This window comes from Diadema antillarum, unplaced genomic scaffold (genome assembly GCF_040938485.1).
Source record: "Diadema antillarum isolate AM-2024a unplaced genomic scaffold, OU_Dant_1.0 seq00001337_RagTag, whole genome shotgun sequence".
NCBI lineage: Eukaryota > Metazoa > Echinodermata > Echinoidea > Diadematoida > Diadematidae > Diadema > Diadema antillarum.
In genome coordinates this window covers 508,643-523,885 of record NW_027272106.1, presented here as the reverse complement: position 1 = coordinate 523,885, position 15,243 = coordinate 508,643, and the positions used below count along the sequence as shown (strand labels likewise).

The window sequence follows — 15,243 nt, the reverse complement described above, 5'->3', positions numbered from 1 at the left end:
TTTTCACTCATTCCAACTAATAACACATTTTAAAGTCTACTAATAACAGTATGACAATACAGAAAGATGTTTGATATGAAAGATGAGCACTTTTTGTTCCTTAACTCTTTGAGAACAAGCTGATTTTGCTATTCATTCATTCATTCATTCATTCATTCATTCATTCATTCATTCATTATAACATTTCTCATAAACACCTGCCCAATTATACTCAGGACTAGTCTTCAACAGGTTAAAATAAAGTAGTTATAACATGCAATGTTTTGAAAGAATAGGAATGTGAAATCATTCGCCTTCAAATACCTACAGGTGCCATTGTGTGCCTGTGCCTGTGCATGTGGGATGTGTTCATACAGGTATGTTAAAATGGTGTTTAACTATGCATTTCCTTATTTGGTTGAAGGTCCTGTTTACCTTTAAGCACAGTGATTTAAAAAAATGTTCAAGATATCACATTTGATACATATATGCGTCGCTCAATTGCATCACAAAACATCCGACCATATACATTTTTGCAATAAAGCCTAAAATACAAGAGATATTGCTATTTTTCTCATTAAACCATAACTGTAGACAGTTTAGTCTGCAATCATTTTTATTGTAACTATTGTTCACATTTTGTATATTTAACAATACTTAATATCGATTATACTGGTTTAAATTTTCACATCGGTTGTTTCTATCCCTAACTCACATTTTAGAACTATTTTGAAGCACTAACGGTGGGTTTTTGTTTCATCTGCAAATGGCAAATTATGCCTTTAATGTTGCTCATTCCTGTGTCATTACTCTGCAAGTATACATCTATAGACACACGATCAATTTGTCATGTAGCCAATGGGAAAGGAAACAAATTCAGTTTTACAAAATCAGATGTTTAAAAGACTTTGACTTTGACAATAATCTTGGGTGCTAAAGGATTAACAAGAAGACACATGGGGGGAGGGGCTGCAGTGATCTTAATGGGATGGTATAGTTTTGGTTAGGATGGGGATTCAGATTTTAACTCTCTGCAAAATAATTGGAAACCATTCCTGAAATATGAAAGAGCATATGATTCTGTGAGGAATTCAAAGTTTATTTGATGAATTGGTTTTGAAATGGCAAAGATATCCAAAAATAATGTAAAACAAAGTGGTCTTTCAAAACTGGTTGAGGACGAGTCCAGAGTATACTCGGGCAGTTGTCTATGGGAAATGTGTGTTGTAGCAAAATCAGTCCGTCTTCATCAGGTTAATAAAATGTAGGTCCAACCGTTTATGTAGGTCTTCTTTATTTTTGGATATCCTGGCCATTTCAAAAAAAAAGTTTTCATCAAATAAACTTTGAATTCTTCTTAGAATTATATGCGCTTTTATATTTCATAAAACGTTTCTCATTATCTCAAAAGACAGTAGGAAACCTGAAGCTTCATCTCAACCACACTATACCCTCACTTTAACAAATAGAATGGACTCTAGCACTAGAAGGATAACATATAAATACATAGAGCCTGTAACAACAACAATCTTTGAAGACACCTTTAAATGGAGATTCAGAAGAATCTCCATACATGTACATATGTTGGAAGTCACCTGGTTATTAACTGGTTTTCAAAACAATTACCATCGCAACATGATCCTAAATAGTTAAACCAGCACTGATCAATAAAATTAAGTGTCAATTGTATTCAAATGTTGTTGTTCTTTTGTACTCCCAAAATATCACAAAGTTACCAAACAGTATAAACACAATATAAATGCAATGTTCATCTGCAGTATTGAAATATGCAGCTGTTCAGGGGCAACATGTAAAGAAGACTTGTAAATGAATATTTTCTAATTGAATGCTTGTAATTCCCTTATTTCTACAGTCAATTTAAACTGCACTTGAAGGTATGATTTATTCTCAACCCTATTCCTTTGACAGTTTAGATTTCCCATTCACATTGTATAGAAGCAGCCAAGTTCCAGTAGGCAATGGATTCAACAAGACTTGTATAATACTCATTAAGCTTAATGCAATGATGGAGGCTTGTTTACTCTAATTCTGATCTATTCAATCAAACATGACTAACCAAAGTCATGTGAACTGATCTTATTTTACTTTTACATATCTTACATTTGTAAAATTAATTCCTTTAAAACATTCAGGGAAGCAGCATATGAGCAGAAACCTTCAATCCCTGATATTGGTCAACTAGAATTATCACTGAAGGTGATTAATACCCCCGCCCCTAGTGTTGCTTTATAGTATGTTTATAGTACCAATACCAAGTTTGTGCATTTGTTGAAAAACATGCGGTTACCATAGCAATGCATTGTCCGATACAAATACAAAGGACATTTTGCAAAACTACACTTAAAGAGCATCATACACACCAAATTTTACCTTCGTAGATTAGATGGTTCAATTTGATACAAAAATGAGTAGTTACCATGTCAACACATTTTTCTTATATTAACACATTGGTGTCTTGCATAGCTACACCATCCGATCAACATACATACTAAATTTGACCTTAACCCGTTCCTTACGGGAACCTGGTGGTCTGCCTATTAAGTCTATGGACATTTGAGAATTCAGTATGGAACGGGTTAATTGCTTTAACAATGTGGAAGCAATTCAATCCACAAGGTTTTGGTAAAATTATGGTTACCATGGCAAAGCTTTGTCCGACAAACACAAAAATTATGTGTTCCACATCTATGCCTCAAGGCCATAATGCCTACCAAATTTGATTTCAATTGCTTCAAAACTGTGGAAGTGGTTCACTCCACAAGATTTCGAAGAAAACATGCGGTTACCATGGCAACGCTTTGTCAAGTACAAACACAACAAGTGTCTTGCATAACTACACCTATAGATCATCATAGATACCAATTTTGAAATTGATTGCTTAAATACTATGGAAGTTATTCAATCCACAAGGTTTTGGTAAAATTATGGTTACCATGGCAATGCATTGTCCAACAAACACAAAAAACATGTCTTGCACATCTATACCGCAATATCATCATTGACCCTAAGTTTCATTTAAATTGCTTCAAAACTGTAGGAGGAGTTCGCGACACAAGATTTTGCAACAGACCGACCGACCGACCGCCCGACCAACATCATGGTGATTCCTATATACCCCCTTCACACTATGTGCGGCGGGGGTATAATTATAAGCAAGGCCTTGGCTTTACAACAACATCATTCCTCTCCCCTCCCCCTCGCCCAAAGACCAAGACAAAAACAAAGAAAAAAAAGGCAGAAATTAAACAGACCTTTGAAACAGAAACTTGTTTCAAACCAGAACACTCTAAAACTGAAACTGAAAATCAACATATTAAATGTAGTCACTCCCCCAACCTTTTGTAAACTGTTAGATTTAACACTCAAACTTTTGAAATAAGCAGTCAAAATGTTAAACAATCATTTCAGAAATGGTAAATAAAATATTTGTAACATTTACAAAAAAAGTTGGAGGTGTCGCAACATTCAAAATGATGTTGATTTACCATTTCAGTTTTTAGAGTGTACTCGCTTCTACAGAAAACACCTGCACCCGCTTGTCCCGTCTCAATTTCAATGTCAGTTGTCACAGCATCCACCAATGTCTCTTGGGCGTCGCCCGTTTATCTTGTCTGATGCCCTCATCCTATTAATTTGGCAGATGCCCCCATGTGTTTGGAGGAGGGCTTCAATATTTGATGGAGCATCATCACTCTCCATAATTTAGCAAGGGGCAAAGAGGCAGCATGCCACAAGAAAACTCTCAAAAGCCCCAAACTGTTTTACCGGGCATTCACCGTAGGAGAGTGAGCCCCGTTCAGAGGTTAACCCATTGGGGATGAGGTGGCTTTGCTATAACACACATTTTCCACAGATACCTGTCCAAGTATACTTGGGACTAGTCTTCAACGGGTTAAGAGGGAAGTTACAAAGATTCTCAGCTGACATCTAGGCTTGATGTGACAAATAAAGAGGTGGAACAATCCGCTTGTATGTGCAAGAAAACTTGAGAGCAGAATCAGTTCATACATTGCCCTTTGCTGTTTTGTTATTTGCATATGTCATATTTTATTTTCATAAGATATAATTTTACTCTCATGTCTCTTATTTTCTTAATTTGTCAAGAAATACAACACTACCAAAAATGGACAAGAATGAGGATGAAGCAGTCTGTATATCAAGTATCAATTTTCTTTGAAATTGGCAAGACTTTGAATTGAGCTGAAATGAACTGAATTGATTTACTTTAAACGAGGCTGCTAGGGAAGCATTGGACACTTGCAGCAAGCAAGCACCCAACCGCTTTAAATCCTCTCTGAAGGAATAGCTGTTGAGGATAAAGTGTCTTGCCTAAGGGAAAAAAAAACCCATGGTAGCCAAGGGGATGGTAACCAGGATTTAAATTGCTACTCATAGAATGGGGTCTTTAACCGCTCATTGAGCTCCAATAGCCCTCCATGACTATTTATGATTTAATGATTTCACACCAAACCATTAAACATGATGATGATGACAATGTGATCACTTTTGCATTGCATTAAATATCAAACTCTATTTTTGCAAAGTGGATTATACAAGCATGACTTGCAACTTGACACATTCCCCACTTAGGCCTCTAGAGCCGGCATTGACTGGTTCTCATACTGCAATAAAGTGAAATACATTCTGCTAAAGATTATCCATTTTATTTGCTTCTTCCCTTATGAAAAGAAATTACTTAATTGAGTTACAGGTCTATGCACTTAACAAACTCTAATCATTTAAAACAAACATGTAACATAACATCATAAATGATATTAGCTCACAAAGAAACCATCATGATTAACTATGATATCTATGCATAATTTCACTCATTTTTTTTTCTCTCTCTCTGCTTCTTTTGCAGATCAGGGAGTTTTGACCAATTAGACTAAAATACTCCTCCATAAAGGCGTACTGAAATCCACAAAAAGAAGCGTGAAGAGAGCACATGATTCACATAGCACACGATAGATACTGCTCAATTTTATGTCATCCTTGCCTTGAAAAAAAAAACAACAACATACATCTGACAACCCAGACCCATATTACATAATAGGTTTAAGTTCTCTTTTGCCATCAAAACTCATATCTTTCAATAATAATCCATATTCTGTAGGAATGCCATAGGTTCTGTCCACAGTTGAAGGATTTCCATATCCTCATGAGGAATAACCCGTCGAGGACGGGCTGATTTTGCTATAACACACATTTTCCATTGATACCTGCCAAAGTATACTCAGGGGTTCCATAGCATTTGTTCCTGCAGCAATTGCTCCCATGAAATATCTGCATGTTAAGCCAGATATAATTCCACCGACAAACATAACCCTAATCCTCACATCAAACAAAACGTAGGACCCTATCACAACCAAAACCCTAATTAACCTAACCCTACTTCAAGTCCTTGGAGAAAATAAGACCAAGCAATTATTGCAGGAACAAATGTTGTATCACCATACTCTGGACTAGTTTACAACAGGTTGATATTCTGATCTACCAAAACAGAGAAACAGAAGTGCTTTATATCATATTACACAATTTATTACCCTCCTTATCCTTTGAAGACCGAGAGACTGGCTTTCCAATCCCTTGGAATGATAAATTCTGCTGCATTGCGCAGTCATTCTTCAGCATGGTTGTGTTTCAGCACTAACTAAAATCAGCCTAGGGCCCTGTTTTAAGGAGAGTTATAATTGATTATATAGTTGATTTCTATCATAAGTCTTTGGCAACCTGTGTGGTAAGGAAATTTATAATCGATTATCTTTTGATAAAACGGGGCCCCGGACTTTGTGTTTGACAGTGGGCGTTCCAAATTAGATAACAGACATGTACCTGATTCTCCTTGTAACATTTGCTATTGCAATTACACATAAAGCTGTACGCGCATGTGTGTGTGAATGAGAGAGATAGGGAGAAATACCCATCTTATGTAAGCACAAACAGATTAATCAATAGTATGCATGCAGGTACACACCAATCCACCCACACGTGCAAACGATGATACCAACTGATTGTTTGTATATGCCAACACACCCCTATGCAAGAAGTGGTAAACACATCAACACCACACATTCACACACAAGATTTGGGAAACAGCCACAGACCTTCACGAGTACCTTGTTCCGAACTTAACTTCCCCAAAAGTTTGATATGTAAGCTTAACATGACAAGCCCTTACACCCTTGATTTAAACAACACAAACAAAACAGAACAAAACAAAATAAAAAACACACATACATGCAGATCAAAGGGTATCTGAAATTATGTACACTCTAGCTTCCAAGGGGGTGGGAATTATCAATCAAATACTAATGCACCTCTTGCAGACTAGAAAATATCTAGTAGGAGGACATCAAGCAACCCTGTAGCTACAAAAGGGGAGGGGGGGGGGGGTAATTGTATCAAAGAATACAGACACATACCTCTTGTGGGGGGACATCAAAAGACACTGTACGGAGATCCACCTTTGTATAGCTCTCAATGCATGGGAGCACCATGAAGATACCTGGAGAAAAAAACAATTAAAAAATCATTAAAAGATGCACAAATTCTCAAAGCTCCCATGCCTCATTTGCATGTAACACCATATATGAAGCATATCCAATAAAAAATATAACAAAGATGCAAAAAGTTAATCAACTAGATGTGTGTTGTTTTTTGTTTTGTCTTTTTTAACACTCCAGACCCTAAGCTTCATAGCAACAAATCACTTGTCATAGTGGTATGACAATGTTTTCTCACTATTATCAGGCAGAAATTGTCATGCCTATTATTATTCCTGCAGATTACATTGTACCCATAAACAAACCAATAGGGTCCATCGTTCAAAAAATGTCCAATAGAGGGAGGAATCTTAATGTGGGTCGTTAAACAGTTACTTATCTTGCTAATTCAATAAAACCCTACTATTTCACAGATAAGCATCTCAACACAGACATTGAAACTGTCTGCGAACACCCAAGGCCAAATTGTTCATGATCTTGCAATGCATAACAAATATTTGTTACACACTCCTCACATGGGATTGAGAATAGTAGCATAAAGATAAGAATAATAGATGATAATATTGATAATGGTAACGGGTTTTTTCTGCGTGGTAGTCTTCAGTTTTACCACTGCTCATTCAGTGGGTCCTGTCACTATCATTACCACATCATTACCACATATCTATTTTTTCACCTGAACTGATTGAATAATTAGACCAATATAAAACAATATTGAAATACAGTTTAAGGTAAAGGCAGAAATTTTCACTCATTTCGCACAACCAGGAATCAACACAAAAAATACAACCGCATAAATATTTTTTCATGCCATGATATATTTCACTAATAAATGTCTTGATTCCACAGAATTAAATGCACAGGAAATTCATCTGAACCTGCAGAGTGCAAAAAAAAAAAAGAAAATACTTGTGCGAAAATAACCACTTCTACAGTAGTATTGACATCAACTGACATAGAAACACAGTCATGAATTCATGATCATTTCAAAGGCATTATTTACCATCTGAAGATGAAACAAAAACCCAGCGTTAGTGCTTCAAAATAGTTCAAAAATGTGAGTTATGGATAAAAGCAACCACTGTAAAAATTTGAATCCATATAATCAATTTTAAGTACTGTCAAATGTACAAAATGTTAACTAAAAGTATAATAAAATTTTTCTAGGCTAAACCATCTACAGTTATAGTTTATTGAGAAAAGTAATGATATCTTCTTAAATTTTATGCTTTATTGCAAATCTTTTATATGGTAGGATGTTTTGTGATACAACTGACCTACACGTATGCACGAAATGTTATGTCTTGAAATTAAAAAAAAAAAAATCACTGCTCCCAAAGGTAAACAGTACCTTTAAGCATAAACACATCTTACTTATCAAATACCATTCTTCTAGCAAGATCAAACCAGGCATTTCATGAATCTCTCCCCCTTTCTTTTGTGTACAAATCCTACAGAATGTTTTAAGTTGTTTCACTACAAGAAGAGGACTATCATGTCATCAGGAATATTTTTATTGTGATGGCCTAGGTGAAATAATTTCCATCTGCATTATGAAAGGGAAAACATAATTTTCCTAAGAAAATGTAACTTTACCATAATTTTTCAAATATCATTGTTGTATATAAATTTATATACTAAATTCTTAAAGGAGACAGTAAAACTGAAAACTTGGAGAACTTAAAAGTGGTCAGCATCTCACACAAAGATCCTTTTGCCATTTAGCTTGTGTTCACAGTCTTATCCATTATGCAAAAATGCATTAATTAGAACAGGTTGCCTGAGACTGAGCTAAGGTTATCCTAAAGGGCAATGGCCTCTTAATTCTGGGGAAACCTAGTCAACCAAATAATACAAAAACAATCATAACTACAAATAGAATTATTGAGAAAACATGCTACCACAGCTCTGACACTTGGCAGAGTTTACAAACATATTTGAACAAAAACACTCATCTAGTTTCAATTATGTACTAAACTACACAACAGAGCTTTTCCTTTCCAACAACAGGCAGAACAGAACAATATATTCATTTTCACGTAACTTTACTGTTCTTTACTGAATAATGCAAGATTCATCCAGGAATAAGATCAAAAGAAGGATAGGCCTATAGTGTTCATGTGACATAAATGTATATGGCACTGTGAAAATGTGTTTACCTATGACATAATCTGATATCAGCATAAGCGCAAAAAAGATGTTTTTTTTTTACACATTTTTCTTTTATCCCAGTGAATAAGTACTGTAACAGGAAATGTTGGTTAGCAAAACAATTTAAAAATGCAAGTGATTCTTTTTTTCCATATTAGTGAACAATATCAAACAACTTCACGTTTGAAATATAGAGTGCTGAATATCAAATCTAAAGATTACTTATTTTAAAATCTGGCATATTCCTATGGACCACGACAGTATGAAAAGCAAGAAACAGACAAGGTAGTGAATCAACTATTCTCATGAAGTGACCATCAAACAATGTACCCTCAAAGTAATTATTGATCAAGATCATTGATTGGAATATAGAAAGTCCATTTTTTTTTTTGCTTAGAATTCATTGAAGGGGGAAATGAGCACACCATGTCCCTTACCCCTGGGTGGCCTCCCATGGGGTAGGGGGGGGGGGGGTGTCAGTCTGGAAAGTACTGTCAAATGTACAAAATGTTAACTAAAAGTATAATAAAATTTTTCTAGGCTAAACCATCTACAGTTATAGTTTATTGAGAAAAGTAATGATATCTTCTTAAATTTTATGCTTTATTGCAAATCTTTTATATGGTAGGATGTTTTGTGATACAACTGACCTACACGTATGCACGAAATGTTATGTCTTGAAATTAAAAAAAAAAAAAAATCACTGCTCCCAAAGGTAAACAGTACCTTTAAGCATAAACACATCTTACTTATCAAATACCATTCTTCTAGCAAGATCAAACCAGGCATTTCATGAATCTCTCCCCCTTTCTTTTGTGTACAAATCCTACAGAATGTTTTAAGTTGTTTCACTACAAGAAGAGGACTATCATGTCATCAGGAATATTTTTATTGTGATGGCCTAGGTGAAATAATTTCCATCTGCATTATGAAAGGGAAAACATAATTTTCCTAAGAAAATGTAACTTTACCATAATTTTTCAAATATCATTGTTGTATATAAATTTATATACTAAATTCTTAAAGGAGACAGTAAAACTGAAAACTTGGAGAACTTAAAAGTGGTCAGCATCTCACACAAAGATCCTTTTGCCATTTAGCTTGTGTTCACAGTCTTATCCATTATGCAAAAATGCATTAATTAGAACAGGTTGCCTGAGACTGAGCTAAGGTTATCCTAAAGGGCAATGGCCTCTTAATTCTGGGGAAACCTAGTCAACCAAATAATACAAAAACAATCATAACTACAAATAGAATTATTGAGAAAACATGCTACCACAGCTCTGACACTTGGCAGAGTTTACAAACATATTTGAACAAAAACACTCATCTAGTTTCAATTATGTACTAAACTACACAACAGAGCTTTTCCTTTCCAACAACAGGCAGAACAGAACAATATATTCATTTTCACGTAACTTTACTGTTCTTTACTGAATAATGCAAGATTCATCCAGGAATAAGATCAAAAGAAGGATAGGCCTATAGTGTTCATGTGACATAAATGTATATGGCACTGTGAAAATGTGTTTACCTATGACATAATCTGATATCAGCATAAGCGCAAAAAAGATGTTTTTTTTTTACACATTTTTCTTTTATCCCAGTGAATAAGTACTGTAACAGGAAATGTTGGTTAGCAAAACAATTTAAAAATGCAAGTGATTCTTTTTTTCCATATTAGTGAACAATATCAAACAACTTCACGTTTGAAATATAGAGTGCTGAATATCAAATCTAAAGATTACTTATTTTAAAATCTGGCATATTCCTATGGACCACGACAGTATGAAAAGCAAGAAACAGACAAGGTAGTGAATCAACTATTCTCATGAAGTGACCATCAAACAATGTACCCTCAAAGTAATTATTGATCAAGATCATTGATTGGAATATAGAAAGTCCATTTTTTTTTTTGCTTAGAATTCATTGAAGGGGGAAATGAGCACACCATGTCCCTTACCCCTGGGTGGCCTCCCATGGGGTAGGGGGGGGGGGTGTCAGTCTGGAAAGTACTGTCAAATGTACAAAATGTTAACTAAAAGTATAATAAAATTTTTCTAGGCTAAACCATCTACAGTTATAGTTTATTGAGAAAAGTAATGATATCTTCTTAAATTTTATGCTTTATTGCAAATCTTTTATATGGTAGGATGTTTTGTGATACAACTGACCTACACGTATGCACGAAATGTTATGTCTTGAAATTAAAAAAAAAAAAAAATCACTGCTCCCAAAGGTAAACAGTACCTTTAAGCATAAACACATCTTACTTATCAAATACCATTCTTCTAGCAAGATCAAACCAGGCATTTCATGAATCTCTCCCCCTTTCTTTTGTGTACAAATCCTACAGAATGTTTTAAGTTGTTTCACTACAAGAAGAGGACTATCATGTCATCAGGAATATTTTTATTGTGATGGCCTAGGTGAAATAATTTCCATCTGCATTATGAAAGGGAAAACATAATTTTCCTAAGAAAATGTAACTTTACCATAATTTTTCAAATATCATTGTTGTATATAAATTTATATACTAAATTCTTAAAGGAGACAGTAAAACTGAAAACTTGGAGAACTTAAAAGTGGTCAGCATCTCACACAAAGATCCTTTTGCCATTTAGCTTGTGTTCACAGTCTTATCCATTATGCAAAAATGCATTAATTAGAACAGGTTGCCTGAGACTGAGCTAAGGTTATCCTAAAGGGCAATGGCCTCTTAATTCTGGGGAAACCTAGTCAACCAAATAATACAAAAACAATCATAACTACAAATAGAATTATTGAGAAAACATGCTACCACAGCTCTGACACTTGGCAGAGTTTACAAACATATTTGAACAAAAACACTCATCTAGTTTCAATTATGTACTAAACTACACAACAGAGCTTTTCCTTTCCAACAACAGGCAGAACAGAACAATATATTCATTTTCACGTAACTTTACTGTTCTTTACTGAATAATGCAAGATTCATCCAGGAATAAGATCAAAAGAAGGATAGGCCTATAGTGTTCATGTGACATAAATGTATATGGCACTGTGAAAATGTGTTTACCTATGACATAATCTGATATCAGCATAAGCGCAAAAAAGATGTTTTTTTTTTTACACATTTTTCTTTTATCCCAGTGAATAAGTACTGTAACAGGAAATGTTGGTTAGCAAAACAATTTAAAAATGCAAGTGATTCTTTTTTTTCCATATTAGTGAACAATATCAAACAACTTCACGTTTGAAATATAGAGTGCTGAATATCAAATCTAAAGATTACTTATTTTAAAATCTGGCATATTCCTATGGACCACGACAGTATGAAAAGCAAGAAACAGACAAGGTAGTGAATCAACTATTCTCATGAAGTGACCATCAAACAATGTACCCTCAAAGTAATTATTGATCAAGATCATTGATTGGAAGATAGAAAGTCCATTTTTTTTTTTGCTTAGAATTCATTGAAGGGGGAAATGAGCACACCATGTCCCTTACCCCTGGGTGGCCTCCCATGGGGTAGGGGGGGGGGGGGTGTCAGTCTGGAAAGAGTTTAACTTGAAACATACTCCCCTGCACTTCATCACAGCTATACCAAGAAGCATAATATCAGATGCCAGTACTAAGAGGTCTCTTTCAAGGACGCTGCTTGTTCTCCTGCGTGATGCTCACATTTAATGTCTTCTGATCAATATCCCACTGAGCTGATGGAATTATATCTTGAAAGTTTTAGTGTCAGTGAAACCCAGGAGAACCATGATTGTTTGTTCTTTTATGTCAAGAAAGTTTTTTTTTGTCTAAAAGATATATGTTGTAAAGTACCAAAATACAGTCAATCACAACTACCTTGTCTTCATGGGAGAACTCGTGAACTGATAAAACTTGGAGCTTGAGATACATGTGTTCAGTAAAATTGAAAATGACTAGCATTTCATACAGAAGTTGAAACATTTACATTGACATCCTCATTGTACTGAGGTGCTGTGTGGCTGAAACAAAATGTTGTCACACAGGAAATCTTTAACTCTTTATGTGCCATGACGGAAACCCCCCGTGTGCCACATTATTCTGAGACACCAAAGTAGTCATGCGTTCAGAAAAACATCCTGTCTTTCAAATCTATATAACTTTTATCGATATATGTTTTATAGTAGACAAAGTGAGCAAAGTCTTCGAGAAAATGCCAAACTTTGCACTGATGTCCATTCTATGACAAATCTATTTTTTTTTTCAAAGCCCAGTAGCTACGTTACTGTAAATGTATGACTTTTGCACACAAATCAGTGAGAGATGCTTGAAATTTGCATGCAAATCCACCATGAAACACTGCTTGTTAATCAAGCACCACACAAAGTGGAAGCTATAGATGAGAGGAACGGAATCACGAAAAACGCTTTCATTGTACTGTGGCATTTGGCTATCAGTTTGGGCGGGTTTGTGCATTTGAGCGGAATATGCGAAGTTGGCACGCCGTCGACTGAGTCGGACGTGCAAACGTGACACATAAAGAGTTAAACATCTTATTTAGATGGTAGCTGGTTATTATAGGTCTACAACTACAAAAAGTTTACTAGTTCCCAATTTCAACATACACACCGTTAAAGAGCAAACTAAGGAGCATTGCTTGAATCTAAACAGCCTGAATTTTACCTTCTTTTTTTTTCTCTGACGCCTAAAAAAACACTGAGTCTCAGAGGCCTAAACCAATTTGTTCATGCAAAGCACACTTCTAGTATCCTCTAGTACCTGGGTTGAGCTGCTCCCATTTATGGAAGATGATCGCATCAAAGTCTCCACAAGATTTGCCCGGCCAATTATGGAGGCATTTAAGCTTCACCCCGCTGCACTCAGAGGTCGTTTATACATTCTGAGCATTTCGGCTCAACAGGAAAAGTGAATTTTGTCAGTCCCAAACATTCTTCATCTAATAAATGTTGGCTATGTTTTCTGCTAGATGCTTTCATTCTACATCAAGGACCAAGGGCATCGTACTTCGCCGGTGTATCACCATCCTCCTGTAACCCTTTATGCTCCCAGGCACTTAGCCTAAGTTGCCAGGCTTTTCATTGGTAGTCAGTAATCCACCAAAACCTGACCTTGTTGTAGATTAGCAACTCATCTCAAGTGTAGCATTGTGTCTCAGTCTAACAGGGGGAGGCCAAGGGTGACACAATTCTATGAGATTAGAGGCATTAGGTAGTCTATATTCACCAACATTTAGTTTCCCGACATCTGTGCCAATCAGGCAATAAGGCAGAGTTAAGCTAGTATCTCACCAACGGAGACGTCTCCGCGACGTCTCAAACTTATCAGTCGCAGTAGTCGCGGAGACGTCTCCAACATAAAAATGTCTTGCGTTCTCACCAAGGAGACGTCTCTGAGACGAGTTATGGCAGGTGCCAAAAAATTTCAAATATGAGGGAGCCGTTGCAGGATCACCTGACTTGATCTATATAGGCAGGATGTCAGCACGCACATAGGCCACATGGTTTTTAAGTAGGTCAAACAGTGTCAAATAGAGTCGCGAAGACGTCGTGGAGACCTCTCCGTGACCTCTCACCAGTTTTTCTGGTCTCCAGCAGGTCTCGGCGATGTCTCTGAGATGTCTCTGAGAAATCGCGGAGACGTTGCAGAGACGTCTCAGCAGTCGCGGATATGATTAGTCTCCGCAACTGATGGAGACGTCTCGGAGACATAGCAAAAAATCGAACATGTTCAAATTTCTTGTGACTAACTGGCGACTAATCGCAGACTCTGTAATTTTCAAGAGACGTCTCGGAGACATCGCGAAGACATCTCTGCAACTAGCAAAATCTAGAGTCGCGAACTAGTCGCGAACTAGTTTCAAGCCCGGTGAGATACCCCCTTAAGGGTTAAATTAAAGTCATTATTTACCATTTGCAGATGAAACTAAAACCCAGCTTTAGTGCTTCAAAATAGCCTTAAAATGTGAGTTAGGCATAGAAACAACCAATGTAAAAATCTTGATCAAGATAATCAATATTAAGTTTTGTTGAATATACAAAATGTGAACAATAGTTATAATAAAATTGTTTCTAGAATAAACCGTCTACAGTTATGGTTTAATAAGAAAAACAGTGATATCTCCTTATATTTTAGGTTTAATTGCAAAAGTTTAATATGTGGTAGGATGGTTTGTGATACAACTGACCTACACATATGGATCTAATGTTATAACTCGGAATATTTTCAAAACACTGCTCCCAACGATAAACTGTGCCTTTAATGGACCAGATAGCACTAACTTCACATGATTCATGGCGTGGCTCATAAGACCAACGAGCTTGGGGTCCTTTCCCATATGAATTCCGATTGAATTTTATAGTTGCATTGTAACAATATACTTGCATTCATTGCAATGCACACTTTACCTGCAAGAAAGCTTTTTATATATCTGACATGCATTTCAATGTGTCACCAGGAAAAAAAAAAGAAATCTAATGTAAACTAAAAATCAGCAAAAAGAAAGGCTTATACTATTTATCAAAATATATTCAGACCTTCAGACTAAAGGTGTGCATGTGTGTGTGTGTCTCTGTCTCTCTGTGAGTGTACTCTATATAGTCCTCTAAAT

At 35.8% G+C, this 15,243-nt stretch overlaps 1 protein-coding gene across 5 annotated transcripts in view; it reads right to left on the bottom strand.

Annotated features, from left to right (window-relative positions):
• LOC139708454 (band 7 protein AGAP004871-like) overlaps window positions 1-15,243 on the bottom strand; it is a 168,427-nt gene that overhangs the window by 30,753 nt on the left and 122,431 nt on the right. For all 5 annotated transcript variants that reach the window (XR_011709356.1, XM_071620406.1, XM_071620408.1 and 2 more), the window contains exon 4: window positions 6,426-6,508. Coding sequence is in view for 4 of the 5 variants with exons in the window: in XM_071620406.1 (XP_071476507.1) it covers window positions 6,426-6,508 (83 nt within the window). In the remaining variant the exon portion in view is untranslated. The remainder of the gene's footprint in view (window positions 1-6,425; window positions 6,509-15,243) is intronic.